Genomic DNA, 17,308 nt, shown 5'->3' on the forward strand with positions numbered 1-17,308 from the left:
TTGAGTGTAACTTCACTGCATGTGAACACAAGTGAAGAGGACCCAGAAATAAGGATTCTGACACTAATGTGAGACTAAAATAGACCTTTTTTTCCTTAAAAGGATGCAACACAAATATAGGCCAGCAGTTACAGCCTGTTCTACCTCTTTTTCTAACGAAACTCAACTAATTTCTTCTTTAGTAACTATAAAGACAGTGAACTGCTTCAGTAAAGTGTGTAAATTGGGGAAGGGAGGGTTGGAGAACTTGAAGTAATTGCACTATCCTGTAGTTAAAGGAGGGAAAAAATACAGAGTATACGTCTAGAGAGGGGTGTTTTTCAGCAATTCCCAGACTTGCTGTGTCTTACAAGAGGGAAGCTTTTATGTCAAGAACTGTTGGGCTCCCCAGAACTGCATTGTAAAGCCAGAAGGCTCTTTTAGGACTAACCTTCCTATGGTGCCTACCATAAATAATTAGCTGAAGTGTAGGAAGGCTGTATCAGAAACACGCATCTGAACAACTTAGAAGGGAAGAAAAGCTGGAGAACATGTCCAGAGCCTTCACATTTTGGTTAAAACACGGTGCATCAGTGTTTGGCTCTCAGACTCCCAGCTGCAGTGATTTGCTAAGCCCTGACACCCAGCCTCCCCTGGCCTGGGTATGTCAGGGTATTGCAGGTATGGCTCGCTTGAAGTTGCTGTGATGTTTCAAGCCTCACTCTGTTTTCTCTCCCCCAAAGATAGGGAATGAGGAGCAGCAGGAAAAGCTGCTTCGGGAATGGCTGGACTGCTGTGTGACAGAAGGAGGGGTCCTCGTGGCCATGCAGAAAAGCTCTCGCAGGCGCAATCATCCGCTGGTCACCCAGATGGTAGAGAAGTGGCTCGATCGCTACCGACAGATCCGCCCGTGTACATCCCTTTCCGATGGCGAGGAAGATGAGGATGATGATGATGAATGAAGAAATGGAACAGAAAACGACCAGCACAGGGTGTCTGAGCCGGAGTTAGCGCTGTGCTCTAGCAGTTCGTTGTGGAACGACCCCCTTGGAGGGGAAACGTGCTGGCAAGGATTTTTCTAACCAGCACGGAGAGAGTCTAAAGCTCATCTGCTGCGTGAAGAGAGCGAAATGGGCTGGACTACAGTTTGTATAGAAACAAAACCCACCTAATTTTATTATCAAGATGGAAAAGAAAGAAACCTTTTTCTTTCTGATTGTAAATCTGTCTATAAATGTCCCGCATGTGGTTGTGTAAGAGGTTGTGTAATAGGAAGAGTATACCAGCATCTTAATTATTGCGACGAAATCTTGCAAAGAAGGGCACTTAGGAAAGCACATGGTATAGATGGATCTCTTCCCTCCGAGGTTCTTTTGCCGTAGAACTTGGTATTCTGCATCACCGTTTAGATACTCTGACCCGTTTCCTTTGACAGGCCCTTTGATGTGAAATCTCACTCGTGCCCAGGTCAGATGGTGAGGTTTTCTCTTTTTGGTTTGCACAAAATCTCCACAGCAAGTCCTAAGCAAAAATCCGTTCATTACTTTACTAATCCCTTAGTTACTGCTGTGCCCATATAATAAAGTCTAAACTCTACGGAACAAACTGGAAGAGAAGCTAAATTTTTCCTTGAGTGAAATGATTTGTTTCCTGAAAAAGGTTTTGTTTTGGGTTTCTTTGCTTTTATTTTTGTCTTTTCCTTCTAATAGTGAATAGGTTCCTTTCAGTAGACATGAGAATATTTATTCAGAGAAGTGACCTAAAATATGGGGATTTTATTCCAGTGAGCATACACTAAACACAAATGTGTGAAATCGGAGAACTCGGACACGATTTGAGTTTCATGTTGTCAGAACTCCGTCTTGCTGTGATACAGACTCTTTTCTCATTTAATCATTTCTCCTTTCACCAACACAGACGTTGCTGCAAATGAAAGAACACACCTTTCTGAAGGGTTACTCCTTGGTCAGGAAATGTAGTGAGTGCACACTTGGCAGTTCTGATTAAAAAAAGAAGAATCTATGCTAAAAGTTGTTTTTTAAAAGCACTGTGTTATATATTTCTCAGTCTGTAAACCTGGGAATTTCTTGCATGTTGATTGATGTGGCCATACTTAAACTTCTGTAAGTTCCTAAGATTGTAAGTTCAGAGTATATTCTCCAAGTAGAAATTTTATTATATTTGATAACTTTAGCCATGTAACCTGTAATGGATAAAGTTTATCTAAAACTCTCACTTCAAACACTAAAAGGTTAATGCCAGTTTTTACACAGACAGTGCAATTCAGGTTGGCTTGAAAAGCACTTTGGATGGTGTGGTGGTTGACTAAGGAATTTTGCCGTAGCTGAGATTTGGTTTCATTTAGAATTTGGAAAGAAGCCCCATAGCACCTATTTTTATGTAGTTCAGAGCTATGGAAACCCTGAGGAACTTGCTGCTTTTTCTTCCAAATGCTGCTTAGATGGTGTTGAAATGTGCACAACTCCTCCAGAAACTTGGTGACAACACCGAAAGTATAGAGATAATGACGTACTGTATTAACTTAGCAATTGTCCCATCGCAGATTCCCTTTTGGTTTATGATGAAATGTCTTCACCTCTTTTATTTTTGGCCATTAGATCTCCTCTGATGGGTGCATGCACAAGTTTTCAGGTAGAAGAATGCATGCTTATCTGCGATGTACGTATGATCTACCCGAGCTGAACAGAGCCGCAGATACTAAAGAGGTTCCTCACCAGCCTATGGTCCTGTTTCAAGTTTGCTTTCTAAATTGGTATATTTTTTTTCATCCCCTTTCTTCCCTTGCAGTGAAATCCCTTTAGACCTTGTCTAGCTGAGGATGCAGAGATTTTCTGTCGGGGGAGCTGAACATGGAGTAAGCTGGGATGAGAATTCACATGGTCTGAGCTGGTGGTGGTGTGGTACAACCCTGGAGGTCCTTCAGCTCAGGACTTAAGCATGGCAGCTTTAGTTCTCACTCAGCAACCAGATCACTGTGCATTCAGATCCGAGCTTACCCAAGCCCAGCTTCTCTGTGCAGACCATTTGAATGGGCAGCAGGAGAAGCTCCTGCCTTCAGTAGGCTCCTTCTAGGGGTGCACAAAACGCCGTGCAAAGTGTTAACATCCCACCCCCCCTTTTGCTTTCTGTAGTACTGTTCAGTGGAAGGAAGTGAAGCTTCCTTGTAACATGGGGAGAGTAACCAATGTGAAAGCCTACCTTGAGCCAATTCGATGAGCACACCTCTCCTTACCTCCCGTTGCTGTATGTGGGCAGCTGCGTTGTGGCTCAACCGTCCCCGTCCCCATCCACCGCCGCACCAAGCAGAAGTTCACCGTGCAGCTGGTCCAGCTCTATCTGAAAGCATGCACCACACTCGCCTAGTTCTGGTCTGAGAGGACAAGTCCTGGTACTTCAGAGCTCTTGGCTTCCTTGATCATTATTGTTTTGTTCTGATGTGCTGTAAAATGGTATGTTCAGGTTTAACACGCTTCACAGGGCATTTCGGAACTGGTGAAGTGTCTTTTACAGAATCAAAGTAATCCAAACCTCATGTACCTGTAGATTAAAGAAAGAGATGCAAACCCCTGCTTTGTGCTAGCACGGTCGTCAGTGTACATTAATGGGTCCTCTCCTTGAATTACGGACTTGAGGGTTAATAGAGATACCAAAATTAAGTTGCAGATGAGACCTTGCAGCTTGCTGGCAAGTTCTGCTCTCTCGGCCAAGTAGATACACATCAAATTGGGTTCCTCAGTGTTAATTTCCTCATACTATTGCACATGCTTTCCTAGCACAGAACTTGGCTTTTCATTGCTACCTCCTTTACATCCAGTTGTTTTTCTTTTCCCTTGTTTTATTTATGAATTCCTCCATGGAAATCCCTGTATTTCTTTTTGGTTTTAATCTATTAAAATTTAGTAATTCTGGATTCTTCCACCGTCCTGCTGCATGGCTTATAGCAAATGTGACTAGATCGTCTTTACTCCATTAACCAAATTGGGTTGTGTGCATGGAGAGACCCTTATTAAGTGCTGCTTTTCCTTTTTCCACTTTTCATAGAATCCCGGCTTGGTTTGGGTTCCAGCTCCAACCCCTGCCACGGGCAGGGACACCTTCCACTAGAGCAGGTTGCTCCAAGCCCCTGTGTCCAACCTGGCCTTGAACACTGCCAGGGATGGGGCAGCCACAGCTTCTCTGGGCACCCTGTGCCAGCGCCTCAGCACCCTCACAGGGAAGAGCTTCTGCCTAAGAGCTCATCTCAACCTCCCCTCTGGCAGGACAAACCCAAATCAAAGTACCAGAGTTAGTTTAAAACAACTCCAAACCTTAACATCAATTAAATGTTCCCCTCTTGGCTTTTACCATCATTTCCCCATTTCCCAAACCCCTTCTCTGTAACTAACCTGTTGCATCCTCCAGGTTTCTCGTGGTGTTCATGGATCACTGATGTGCTGTTTGTCACTGACACAAAGGGGTCACTCCACTATAGAAGGTGACCTCCTTTTTCTTCACGTGTGAAGCTGTCCCTAGTTTCCAGTTTAAAGCAAACCATACACAGTTTTGTACCCTGGACACTCCTCGTTTCAGCATATTTTTTAGTCCCTTTCCAGCCCCAGCTCTCTGCCCCATCTAACTCCATGCGTGCTGGCACTGATGCAATGTGGAAGTGAAAGAGCAGGCATTTCTCTAGCAAGGCTTGAGGCCGCAGCACCTCTTGGGCATGTTCTCAGCTTGTTTCCCTTGTGCTTTCTTAATGCTGCATGGCTCGAGTATGTACAAAAAAACACTTTGTACCTTCACAGAACCCATCTGAGCTGTTTTCCACTGAGGCTCTGTGCATTTGATACCGAATTCACAGATTAGAACTTCACAGCTTATAGCTGGCACCACCTGAATGTCAAGATAAGAAGCTGAAGTCCCTCAGCAGTGCAATCTTAAAGCCAAGCTGCACCCACAAGCTTGACCCAAGTACCTGTGGTGCTTCTGGAAGCCAAGGACCATCCTCACCTTCTGCTGCCCGTGACGGTGAGCGCTGAAATCACTCCAGGAGAACTTACCTGCTCTCCATGTGGCTCCAGAGGAGGGCACAGCACAACCAGAGCTCCGACCTCTCAGAAATGATAGAAATTTTATCACTTTTTTTATTGAAAACCGCACTGACTGCTAAATGTCCACCTTTACAAGAAACAAATACAGGAACGGTAACACACTAAAACAAAACATACTGCTGATAGCCATGGGGTTGTGTGGTTTCTTTTCTGTTTGTTTGGGACAGCTTCAGGTATTTTGTTATGTCACAGAAACAGGAATGTACCCATACAAAGGCTCAACATCGGCCATCTCTTTTAAAAACAAAAAGGCGATGATTCACAAAAGACTATGAGTATAACATGTAACTAGTTGATACAAATCTAAGAGGATTTGTTAAAATCAGTCACAGCTAATAGCACGTGGTCGAAGTGTTCTTGTAGAAAATAGCACGTGAAGAAAAAGAAGACTTTTTTAACCCATGTCTAAAAAAGGGGGGGTTTGTTCAGAGACAGTCTGACAAGTTACCATAAAAAGTGTTTCCTGAGACATAAGGAAATGCAACATTATTCTTGAGCCTTTTCCAGCTCAAGACTTCTTTTTTTTTTTCTTTCCACTTGATAAAATAGCTGCAGATTTAAAACTGAGAAAATATATTTGAGTACAAATAGTGTGAAACTTAATACTTTCTTCTTTTTTTTCTTTTTTTTCCTTTTTTTTTTTTAACTCTTTTTCTTGCATCATTGCAGGGCAGAGGTGGGTGCACAGCTACTTTATTCAGTGTATCATCGGGCACAGGAGAAACTGGCAGTTGTTGGGTTCTTCCTTTAGCTTAGCAGGGCAGTGGCCGTTCCCTTTCTGCCCTCCTCATCCCATGGATCCCAGCTTAAACCTGGCAGGAGAACTTCCATTACTGGCCCTGTGAGACTGCAAAAAGGATTATTGTGTTTTTCCTCTAAGCCAGGCCTGATGCCTCCTGTTAGAAGAAGAGGTAACCAGATCCAGGAGTAAGGAAAGGGCTGAAGCCACATCCATGTTAACTCCGTAGCGATGGCTTAACGCAGCGCTTTGAACACTGGTGCAGCAGCTCTGCCCTTCCCAATGAATTAAAGGGGGGGGGGGGGAAGAATCTCTTTTTATTCATGTGATTGATGCACAGATGAAGGAAACTGAACACACAAGAACAGAAGTTGCTCATTCATGGATCACATCCGAGTTTTCAGCGCTTCAGTTGAGGTGACTTCTTCAGGGCTTCTCCCCATTGACCGCTGTCGCGTTGTGAACAGGGGAACATCAATGATGCGTCTGTCCGAAAGGAACGGTACAAATCTCGTATCAAATGCTTTCTTTAGTCCGTGTATAACTTCTTTTCCAACGTCTCTTGGTCCTAAGTTTATGGAGTGCTTTTTAAATTAGCTGCTATTGCTCGTTGGGATGTTCCCTGTTGTCCCCGTGTTTTGTGGGCTGGTTCGGAGATGGCGCTTGGGAAGGATGTGCCACTGTGGGGAGGTTGTGAGTGACAGGGATGCCGCCGGGAATGATGCCTTCCATAGCTGCCGGTATTCCTCCCGGTGCCACGCTGACCATCCCAGGCGGATACCTGGGAGAGGGGACACAGAGAGGCAGGTTGGGCATGTCAGAGCTCACCACGCGTCACCCAGAGACTGGGAGGAAACAGGCAGAGATCCCACTCCTCGAGCCGAGTTCAGGGTCTAAATTACAAGGGGTAGCTCAGTGTTAAACCAATTCCAATGCGTTCTGTGTAAGTGTCCTCCACCGTGACACCAGGACTGCACCTTGTTCTCCACCTTCTAACAGGTTCTTGAACCATAAAGAAGCCTCTCTCTTGAAAAACTGGGTAAGGAATCACCCTGAATGCTCTCTGAGGCACCACACGCTAGCAATGCTCCCTCATCCCTGTGTGTGAGTACCTTTGAACACCTACACCCGGGTGTAAGTTACCCTCTGTGTAAGGTGAGCTGCATCTTCCTCATGTAACCAGAGCGCTCAGCTGAAAAGCAGGGTTGGATCTAGTCCATCTTCCTTCCTAAGAGCAGGGGGTTACATGTAGTGCAAACCATGACACTGAGTTCAGAAAGGAGGAGAAATGAGAGTCTCTTTGGCTGTGCACAGGGAAGATGTGACATGGGGGCAACGAGGCCAAAACACTCTGAGGACCCCAACCACAAGCAGCTCCCTACAGCCACCATCATCTCCTTAGGGAAGCATGGAGGGGAAGGGAGGTTCTACCTGCCCGTGGATGGGGTGAGCTGACCCCAGGCACCAGCTTATAGGACACTGAGGCTGTAGCTCCCGAGGAGCTGACCCTGGATGAAGCACCCGGCAGGGGCAGAGGTTTAGGCTGGAAGCGAAGGGTTGTCCTCAGGGTAAGGGCATCATCACCCATGTGCTTCGGAGCAGGACCACAAGGGATGCTCTTACCAGGTTTGGATGTTCTGGTCTACGTGTTCTGCTGGTCAAAGTGAGTCATTGCTCCAGTGAATTGCAGGGGTATTTGGTATCTTTCTTAGTGTGTTTTTAGCAATGCTGATATGCTGGAGGCTGCCTATGCTCCAGCTGAGTCCTAATACCTCATATCTCCTATCGGCACCCTTTGAGCTATCCAAAGCGGAGCAGTAAGTATCCCTAATCTCAGGGATTTAGGTGGGAATGAGGCCGCCTGACTATGGGCCTGTAGTTGGAGGTTCTCCCTGGCTCATTACACCACAAGCTGGGCCAGGCTTACAATGACTTCAGTTTAGAAGTTCCATGCTGCCTGTTCATGGGGCTGGGGGGGTCCCACCACTTACAGTGGTGCTGGACAAGTGGCTGCTGGCCCACCACAATAGAGCTTTATGAACAAGAGGCTTCATGAACAAGAGGCTTCATAACCCCATGGTTAAATCAAGCAGCGCTGGTAGTGCCAGCGCTGTGACTGTGGTCCCCAGGGAGGGGGATGTGAGCCAGCACAGGGCTGGTTCTGGGCTTTCGGGCTCACTTTATAGCTGGAACCCCAAATCCATGCCCTGCCCAGCCAAGGGAGCTGCGGGGCTCCTGTTCCCCGCCGTACCTGTACGTGGCACCATTGAGCTCTGGATGAATCGCTTGCTGATCTATTACTGACCACGGAGCCGTTGTGACAAAGAATTCCTTATTGACGCAGTTTCTTAGGCTTTCTGGGATGCGCCCTGGAGTTGGGAATAAAGGGAAGCGTGTGTCAGGAGGGTCCCAGCTTCAGCACCCTCTCGTAGGCTACAATTTCTTCATTTCAATATATATATACACACACACACACACTAACTATATATATACGCACACTAACAGTGTAACATATATAGTGTATGTAGTATATATACAATAACTATATATATTATACTAATTATATATACACACACATATATATATACACAGTTAGTGTGTGTGTACATATATATACATACATATATAGTTAGTGTAAAGGATGGGGATAAAAATCCCATATCCCTTGTTTCAGGAGGATGTTTTGGCCATCCTGAGGTGCAGAGTTGGAGATCAGTTTCCTACCCCATCCCAACTCTCTGCTTTCAGGAACATGGTTCCCTTGACCCACTGATTTCAAAGCAGGGACTGGACAGACATGGAGCCGTGCCCTCCACATGAACATGGAGCCTTCCATGCTAACAAGGAGGGCAATTTTAGTACCAAACAACCACCCGTTTGCTGTAATATCCTGACCACCACCCTGGAGCAAGCTCAGTCACTGCACGAGTTGGACACAGGTGCCTTGCTCTGGGACTGGTTTGGCACGCTCTCTGTGATGGTCTGCACCATCTTTTGGGGTTAGCACCATTCATGTCTCAGTGGTTGTTCACTGTCCTTCTCCCAGCCACAGACAGTCTTTGCCACACTGCATAAATGCCCCACTGATGTAAAGAACCAAACCCCACAAACCCCTCTCATCCAACCACCAACACACCCAAAGGACAGAAAGGTAAGGTTTGGTTTCTCAGCTCTTGTGCTGGGAGGAAAATGGGGTTTAAACCCTATCCCAGTCTCCTGCTGGGACACGGGCAGGGTGCAGCCCCATCTCTGCCCTCCTGCTCCCATTCCAGGCACACACACGGGGTGGGTACCTGTGATGGCACGCCGGATTTCAGTAGCAGCAGCTTCTCTCATCTCCAGGGACGCCTGCTCGCTGTACCAGGCCGTGTGCGGGGTACAGATTAAATTAGGAGCATCTTTCAACGGCCCTTGAGCGAAACTGGGAGCAGAGGAGAAGAAAGAGACATTAATCCGTGTTTGAAGAGAGAGTAAAGGATGTCAGGATCAGGCTTGTGGCCTGCCCTCTGCGTATGCAAGTCTCCTTCCCCAGCCCCTCACCCGTGGCCCCTGGGCTGGAGGCAGCAGAACAGCCACAGAAGGGAAGGGAGCACAGCTCCCAAACTGGAAATGCACTGAGCAAGAGCCAACAGGGCTGAAACCCAACCTGCTGCGGGTTGGTCTTAGTGCTCCCATGGGAATAAATGGTTGGGGTGTCTCTGCATCTGTAACCCCGCCGCCAGCACAACACATCAGTGTTACAGGGTGTTGTTTTCCCAACCCAGCAGGACTGACCCAGGGCAATGTGACCAGGCTCATGGTGTTGTGCACTGATGGTAACCCAAGGAACAGCCCCACGAGCAGCAGCGGTACCTGAACGGTTCAGACTCGTGCACGTCGAGCGCAGCCCCTCGTATCCGTCCCTCCTTCAGGGCTTGGGTTAAGGCTTTCTCGTCCACCAGCCCCCCGCGTGCTGTGTTCACCAGGAACGCTCCCTGCCTCATCTGGCAGAGAGAGGAGAGTCAGCTCCGTGCAGTGACCTGGTCCTACCCCATCCTGATGCAGCAGCGGGTGCCCCGGGGTGCTTCCAGCCAGGACTGCACCCTGCTTCCCGTGCTGAGCTGCTGTGCTCGCATCCCAAGCAATCCCCATCCCGGTGCATGTGGTTTTATAGAATCCCAGACTGGTTTGTGCTGGAAGGGACCTTGAAGCTCATCCAGCTCCAACCCCCTGCCACGGGCAGGGACACCTTCCACTAGAGCAGGTTGCTCCAAGCCCCTGTGTCCAACCTGGCCTTGAACACTGCCAGGGATGGGGCAGCCACAGCTTCTCTGGGCACCCTGTTCCAGTGCCTCAGCACCCTCACAGGGAAGAACTTCTTCCTTATATCTAACTTATATCTCCCCTGTTCCAGTTTAAACCCATCACCCCTTGTCCTGTCACTACAGTCCCTGATGAAGAGTCCCTCCCCAGCATCCTTGTAGCCCCCTTCAGACACTGGAAGCTGCTCTGAGGTCTCCACGCAGCTTCTCTTCTCCAGGCTGAACAGCCCCAATGTTCTCAGCCTGTCTTTGCATGGGAGGTGCTCCAGCTCCTGATCATCCTCTTGGCTCTCTTCTGGTTTTCTACAGCAAGTCCAGCTCTGGATGGTAATGGCAAACAAAACCTGCTCCTGCCATTGCCATCACACCACGGGCACAGGGCTCGCTTACCTGGCAGCATGCTACACCCCAATAAACACTGTGGGGAGATGCACAGGCAGTTGGGTGCAACCAGCTAGTGTGGAGGTAACCCATAGGCACCAAGGCAGTGGCCATGACCAGAGGGAACCCTACTGAAGAGCAGAGCACTCTCTTCAGTTATAAGCAACCTGCTCTAGTGGAAGGTGTCCCTGCCCATGGCAGGGGGTTGGAACTGGAGGAGCTTTAATTTCCCTTCCAACCCAAACCATTCCAGGACCTATGATTCCATGCACATGAGGTGAATTACCTGCTTGATCGTGAAGTCGTTGATAAGGTGGTGGTTATGTTCGTTAAGGTTACAGTGCAACGAGACACAGTCGCTCTGATAGAGCAGGTCCTGCAGTGTGTAGACCCTCTGGACCCCCAGGGACCTCTCAATCCCATCCTGCAGGTACGGGTCATAAAAGATCACGTTGAAGCCGAATGCCTTGGCTCGGACCGCGACCGCCTGCGCAGTGCGACCTGTGTGCGAAGGAAGCAAAGAGAAGGGCTCATTTAACCCATTCCCACCTTCCCATTGAGCTCCTGACACTCCAGCGTGGCCCCAGGGCTGCTGTGGGACCCCCTGGGCTCCCCAGACAGAGGAACAATCCTCTGTGGTGCTGTGTCTATCGAGAAAAGCTGAGAAAGGGAAGGCAAAAAGCGCCACCTTTTCTTTCAGGCAGCTTCTTGGGGATGGGAGGTTTTCAGCCTCTGGCTGGTTAATTGGGCATGACAGAGACAACTGTCGTGGCTTGGAAGCGAAGGGCTATGTGGATGCTGTGCTGGGGGAGGGCTGCAGCATTGCTGGAGGCCCCCCTGCCTGCCCCTCCACAGGCTGTGCAGGCTCCGTGTGCCCCGTGTGCCAAGCCTCAATGATTTAGCTGTTAGTTTTTGCAGCCTGGAGCAGTGCAGGAGCCCAGCACGTGCCTGGTTTGGGTGCACAGCGACATCCCCCCCATGCACACACACATCTGATGCCGCACCAGTGCCCCAGAGCTGCACTGTTGACCGGGGACATCAGCTGGGTGCCTGCACGGGCATCCAGATGTGAGCACACAGCTGGGCACATGCTGCCCTCCTCACCCTGCCAGACTAACCCCAATCTCCTGCTCTAACCTCACCAAATCTCCTCTGCTCTGTTTTGTGTGCGTTTGGCCACCAAGTGCTGGGTGAGCTGCTGATGCTGCCTCAACGCACCTCCTGAACCATCTTGTGATGGTTGGACTTGGCTCCCAAAAGTGATACCCAGGAGGGCTGGCAGCAGAAGTACTGATCCCACCTCTGATGCTGAAACTCTCTATGGCTATGGGTGAACTGAAGACACTGTTTTACTCCAGAATGGCTCAGGAAGAGCCGGACTGGTGGAGCTGTGGCTTAGGGATGGGGTTTTGGGGAGAGGATGGCAGCATTACCAAGTGTGGTCTCTCTCGGACTCAGTGAAGGCTCACAAAATGCAGCTCCTTCCCCCCAAAATCAACATCAGATGTTCTCCCTCCTTCACACCAATAGTTCTGGTTTGGAAAACGCTCATTTTAGGTCCTTCAAAGGGCAGTGAATTGGTGCCGAGCCCTCCTCAGTGGATGAACCCTGTGCCAGCATTGCTCCATGTACCGCCCTTCGCCAACGTACCGAAGCCGATGAGGCCGAGCGTCTCCCCGCGGATGCGCGCGGCTCCGGAGGCCACCTCCCGGATCTGCTCCACGCTCTGCACCCTCGTGCCTTCCCGCAGCGCCTGGTAGAGCCACGTGTTGCGGCGGTACAGGTTGAGGACGTGGCAGATGGTGGAGTCGGCCGTCTCCTCCACGGCGGCCGAGGGGATGTTGCAGACGGCGATCCCTGCGGAGGCAACGCCACAGAGCACAGCCGTGGGTCAGGGACCAAAGTCAATGGAGGGCTCCAGCCCGTCACCCTCACGTCACCCAAACACACCATCGCTGCTTAAAGCATTTGGAATAATGTTTACTAAGGATGTGAATGGTTTAGGTGCAGCAGCCTGAAATCTCTGCAAAACACACCATGACCAGGAATGCTGAGGGATCCCCTATGCCCTGGTGTCTCTTTGGAGGAAGGACAAGCACAGATTTCAACTGCAATAGCTACACAGGAGTAACTCCAGCAGCAAAGGTCTTAAGTTTAATCCACCATCCAAGTGACTTAAATTTCACTACCAGAAATCACTCCTTTTCCGGAACAATGTCCAACCATTAAGTTATTTAGGGACCAAGATCTGGAGTGCTCAAGCAGGATGGTGCACCATGCTGGTGGCAGGGCCAGCTTCCCTTTCCACTAACAAGCACCAAAACAGTCAAAACACCCCATGGTAAGGCGGGGGGTGACCACACCACCATGGCACGTGCTCCACCATTTGTTCCTTTGCCACAAAAGGTTTATCTTAAACTGCTCTGTCCCTGCTTGGAGCTGTAAGTATTAAGTAAGTTCATTGAAAATGTCACCCTGCTCACAGCCCTTTCCAGGCACTGGCTGGGTAATGTGGATAATCCCAGACCGGATTGGGCTGGAAGGGACCTTAAAGCTCATCCAGTTCCAACCCCCTGCCACAGTCAGGGACACCTTCCACTAGAGCAGGTTGCTCCAAGCCCCTGTGTCCAACCTGGCCTTGAACACTGCCAGGGATGGGGCAGCCACAGCTTCTCTGGGCACCCTGTGCCCGCGCCTCAGCACCCTCACAGGGAAGAGCTTCTGCCTCAGAGCTCATCTCAGTCTCCCCTCTGGCAGGTTACAGCCATTCCCCTTGGCCTGTCCCTACATTCCTTTGTACAAGTGATTTCCACCCTGTGGCTGTTTAGAAGATTTATGGAAACTGGGAGAAAAGCTGACTGACCATACAGGGTGAAAAGACCCATCACCAACCAACACTGTTCACCTCCTAGCCCTTACAGATTATGGGGACATGAGGATCTGGTCCTCACCAGCTCTTAAAGCTGTCTCATTTTACATTCCCCATTTCTTACACGGAGGAGACCTCTTGATTTACCTCAGTTACGTGAATGCAGCCCAGAAGCCATGCTGACAGCCTTCCCAAATCCCTAAGAGGGAGATAGAAGGCTTACCAAGAAGACCACACATTTAATTATCAGGCGACTGCTCCTGCCCATTTGTAGGCAGAGACTGTAGCTGCTCATGGGGGAAGAGAAGAGACAAGAAGGCTGGAGGGTGATGGGTGGCTCTCCATAATCCTGCAACTCCTCCAAGGGTCCCATCACCAACCCTGATGGCACTTGTCCCTTTTCTGATGGACCTCTTGCTTACAGAGCTGGATGACACCAGGCTGCCTTTCCATGAGCTTCTTATGCTGTTATTTACTCTTGTGCCCACAGAAGCTGCTGGTACCAGGGGATAGATACCCACAGTGGATGCTTCAGCACCAGCATCTTGCTCTGGGGGTGCTTTATAGTGGGTCAAAGCCAGCCCCACCAGCAGTGTTTAGACCCTGGTCATTTACTGACTGCACAGTTTAAAGACTACCTTATGGAAAGCAAACCCAATTAAACTTTATGCTACATTTGTGGGTAGTCATAACATTTTCTACTCAAAACCACATCATTTGGCCACCCAATTTGCCAAGTATAAAAAGAAGGATTATACCGCAGTACCCCATTACTTTATTCGTTATATTTTTCCTTTCTTGGTGTTCAAAGCCTCAGAACATTGTTATAATGGATAATAACAATAAGAGCTTAAAACATGAAGAAACCATTATGTTGGGAAGATACTGTTCTCCTCTTGAAAAAGAAAATAATTCAGTATATTGAGAATTGCTTTTTTAGGAATGACTATTTGAAACTCTCTTATCACAATTATCTCTGTAAAACAGCTCACGTGAGATGGTTGTTATTCCTCACTTCCCCAGAGATAACCTTTAATACAAGATATCCTAAACACTATTGTGCTTGATGATAGACTGAATCTTGAGATGATCAAAACTAATTGGAACTCAGCTGCTAAAATCACGGCTACAATAAAGCTCTTACATCTGCGGGTGTGCAGCCAAAAGGACTCTGTGACCAGCCAAACCTGTATGGAAACTGGGTGGCCCCAGCAAAATCTGAGCATGCACCCCCAAACTCAGGCATGCTGAAATATCCCATAGCTAGACATAGGGGCTCCTTCCTGACAACGTGAGCCCATGTAACATGTAACCACAGTAAAGGTCTTTCTCAAGTTCCTGAGGCACCTTTGATGAGATGGCAAAGGAGGCAGCAACAATGCAATGCACAATTCCTGCTCCACCATCCAACATGTTGCCTTCCCAAAGGTGTGGGCATGACAAGAAACCTGGAGAGGGGCTTTGGACAAGGGCCTGTAGAGACAGCACAAGGGGGAACGGCTTTAACCTGCCAGAGGGGAGATTGAGATGAGCTCTTAGGCAGAAGCTCTTCCCTGTGAGGGTGCTGAGGCGCTGGCACAGGGTGCCCAGAGAAGCTGTGGCTGCCCCATCCCTGGCAGTGTTCAAGGCCAGGTTGGACACAGGGGCTTGGAGCAACCTGCTCTAGTGGAAGGTGTCCCTGCCCGTGGCAGGGGGTTGGAACTGGATGAGCTTTAAGGTCCCTTCCAACCCAAACCATTCCAAAATTCTATTGTTCCAAGAATGAGATCAGATCAGATCAGGAGATTAATCTCATTTGGAAAACACACTAAACCACCCTTCTTCCAAGTTTTCTAAAGCTAGACCAACTAAGAAATAGAACAGTCATAAAAATATCTGTTGGTACAAGCAGGCACCTGGAACTAGGTACAGCAGGAACAAGGGACTGAGATGAAACAGTTTTAACACAGCACGACCCTAAAAGCTACCTTCTAAAACTGCACCATTCTGTTTACCTCATGGTCAAGTTTTCTCACCATAATATTCTCTCCATGCAAAAGAGTTTAAACTGCACCTGTAATTTTAGGGGCTGAATCAACCCCCTTTGGGAGGTTCTGCCTGTACCTCCGCTTTGCCAACACGATCCCACGGGAAGCAGCAGGTACCCTGTGCTGATTTTAAATGTTCAGAAGGACATGGGAGGGAATTGGGGTGCAGAGCTGAGACCTACCAAGCTCCCCTGCAGCTTTGATGTCAATGTTGTCGTAGCCGCTGCCTATTCGAACGATGACCCGTAAGGCCTTGAACTTCTCTAGATCTTCTCGAGTCAGCGTGATGGTGTGGTACATCATCGCCCCAACGGCTTCGTTTAATACCTGCAACAGAACAGAGGTGTCAGGAGCCACCAGGACACCTGGAGGAGACACCTGCAGCTCCCAAGTCAGGGATATCACACAATAAATGGTACATTTTTACTGCTGACTTACTACTGCCTGACCCAGGCTGTCACCAAAACCATCAGGGGTGTGACACACCAACACTGAGGCCATTCCCTTTGGGAACGGCCTGGATGGGTATCTGAAAGTGATGCTGTTACATCTGAGGAGATGAGACAGAGGAAAACCAAGCCTGTCACTCACCTGGACCATTTTCCAGGTTGTTATCTGCTAATCCCTCTGCTCCCAACAGCAGTAATTCTGCTTTTAAAAAGGAATTAGGTTTTATGGCAGTATCTACTGGTTTTGAACACGACTTGTAACTCCTCAACCTTCTTTTGCATGCTGTTCAAATCCCTGTCACGCTGTTCACATTAACCTTTTCTGTGGGTTTTCAAGAGTACCTAAAAAGATCCACATGAGGCTGTGCCATCACATAAGGCTGCACTTCATCCCCTTCAGTGAAGATTCAAACCATCATTAGTGCTCACCATAAGCTATCTCAGTGCTCCGTAACCCCAAGACCTATCCAAATTCTCCAAGACAGGCTCATCTATCATGTCAACATCCCATGAAAACCGCCCTCCTCCTTCCCCCTCATTTAATATCTGAAGCACTGCAAAGATCAGCACTGCTGCTATTTGTAGTTCGCTTTCCCAGATCCTGGAAATGATTTCTGATCACTTCAAACCTCATTTGAGTTCTCTAAATGTGCACTAAGAATATATTTTGAAGAAATGTTTACAAGTGGGCGAGCTTCCAAGCAGAAACACCCATCCACACTGCACGGATCTGCCTGTATGATGCCCAAACATCACCCATTCCCCGAAGGGGAGAAATGAGGTGCTGGAGGCGCACCCGAGGAGACCCATCAGCTGCAATGTGGAATGGTGTTAACAAAGCCAGAGCAATCACGCTGCACCCTGGGGAGGTGCAGAGTGATGTTATTGCTGCGCTGAGCAAGTAGCCTTCAAAATACATGAGAAACATTCATGTTATTGATGTAAAGAGCCTGATGGAAAGAGATAAAGTGGCTATTTTTCCCCAAATAACATCTGGCTTCTAAAACAACGTCGATGAACTTTAATCTGCAGCAACTTCTGCTGATGTGACCTGCTGATGGACTCAAGAGGGAAGCTTTGTACCCTTTTAGCTCAAGAAGAACAGGGAGAGGAAGACCAGAGCACACCATCCCCAGCTACCATCGCAGCTCACGTTACCTTCTCGTGAATCTCCTGAGTTGATTGTGCGTCACAGAAAGCAACCGTGGCCAAGTCCTTCAGAATAGGCATCTCCACCGTGCAGTCCCTGCCGTCCAGCAGTGCCACCAGCGGCCGCGGGTGCATGGGGCCGTTCATGATTTGGGGGCGAATACCTGCAAGCAGAAGGAGCATGGTTTGAACAGCATTAGCAGCAGACAGGTCTCATGGCAGCCGTGGTTCCTGCGTGTTGTCCCTGTGTTAGGTGAGGAGCAGCAGCACTTGGTTTCAGTTTGTACAATGAGTATCAAAGGA

The 17,308-nt window shown here is 48.7% G+C and overlaps 2 protein-coding genes across 7 annotated transcripts in view; one reads left to right on the forward strand and one right to left on the reverse strand.

Moving 5' to 3' along the window:
• Positions 1-3,579, forward strand: part of ZRANB1 (zinc finger RANBP2-type containing 1) — a 48,991-nt gene extending 45,412 nt beyond the window's left edge. The window contains exon 11 of the mRNA XM_030485654.1: positions 723-3,579. Within this exon, the coding sequence (XP_030341514.1) occupies positions 723-941 (219 nt within the window). The 3' untranslated portion in view covers positions 942-3,579. The remainder of the gene's footprint in view (positions 1-722) is intronic.
• Positions 3,580-5,100: 1,521 nt separating this feature from the next.
• The window catches only part of CTBP2 (C-terminal binding protein 2), a 142,518-nt gene continuing 130,310 nt past the window's right edge, over positions 5,101-17,308 (reverse strand). For all 6 annotated transcript variants that reach the window (XM_030487765.1, XM_032919959.1, XM_030487767.1 and 3 more), the window contains 8 exons: positions 17,015-17,169; positions 15,590-15,734; positions 12,162-12,368; positions 10,798-11,012; positions 9,682-9,812; positions 9,123-9,250; positions 8,081-8,198; positions 5,101-6,610 (listed from right to left, as the gene is read on the reverse strand). In XM_030487765.1, the coding sequence (XP_030343625.1) occupies positions 6,430-6,610; positions 8,081-8,198; positions 9,123-9,250; positions 9,682-9,812; positions 10,798-11,012; positions 12,162-12,368; positions 15,590-15,734; positions 17,015-17,169 (1,280 nt within the window). In that variant the 3' untranslated portion in view covers positions 5,101-6,429. The remainder of the gene's footprint in view (positions 6,611-8,080; positions 8,199-9,122; positions 9,251-9,681; positions 9,813-10,797; positions 11,013-12,161; positions 12,369-15,589; positions 15,735-17,014; positions 17,170-17,308) is intronic.

This window comes from Strigops habroptila, chromosome 5, assembly GCF_004027225.2.
Source record: "Strigops habroptila isolate Jane chromosome 5, bStrHab1.2.pri, whole genome shotgun sequence".
Lineage (NCBI taxonomy): Eukaryota > Metazoa > Chordata > Aves > Psittaciformes > Psittacidae > Strigops > Strigops habroptila.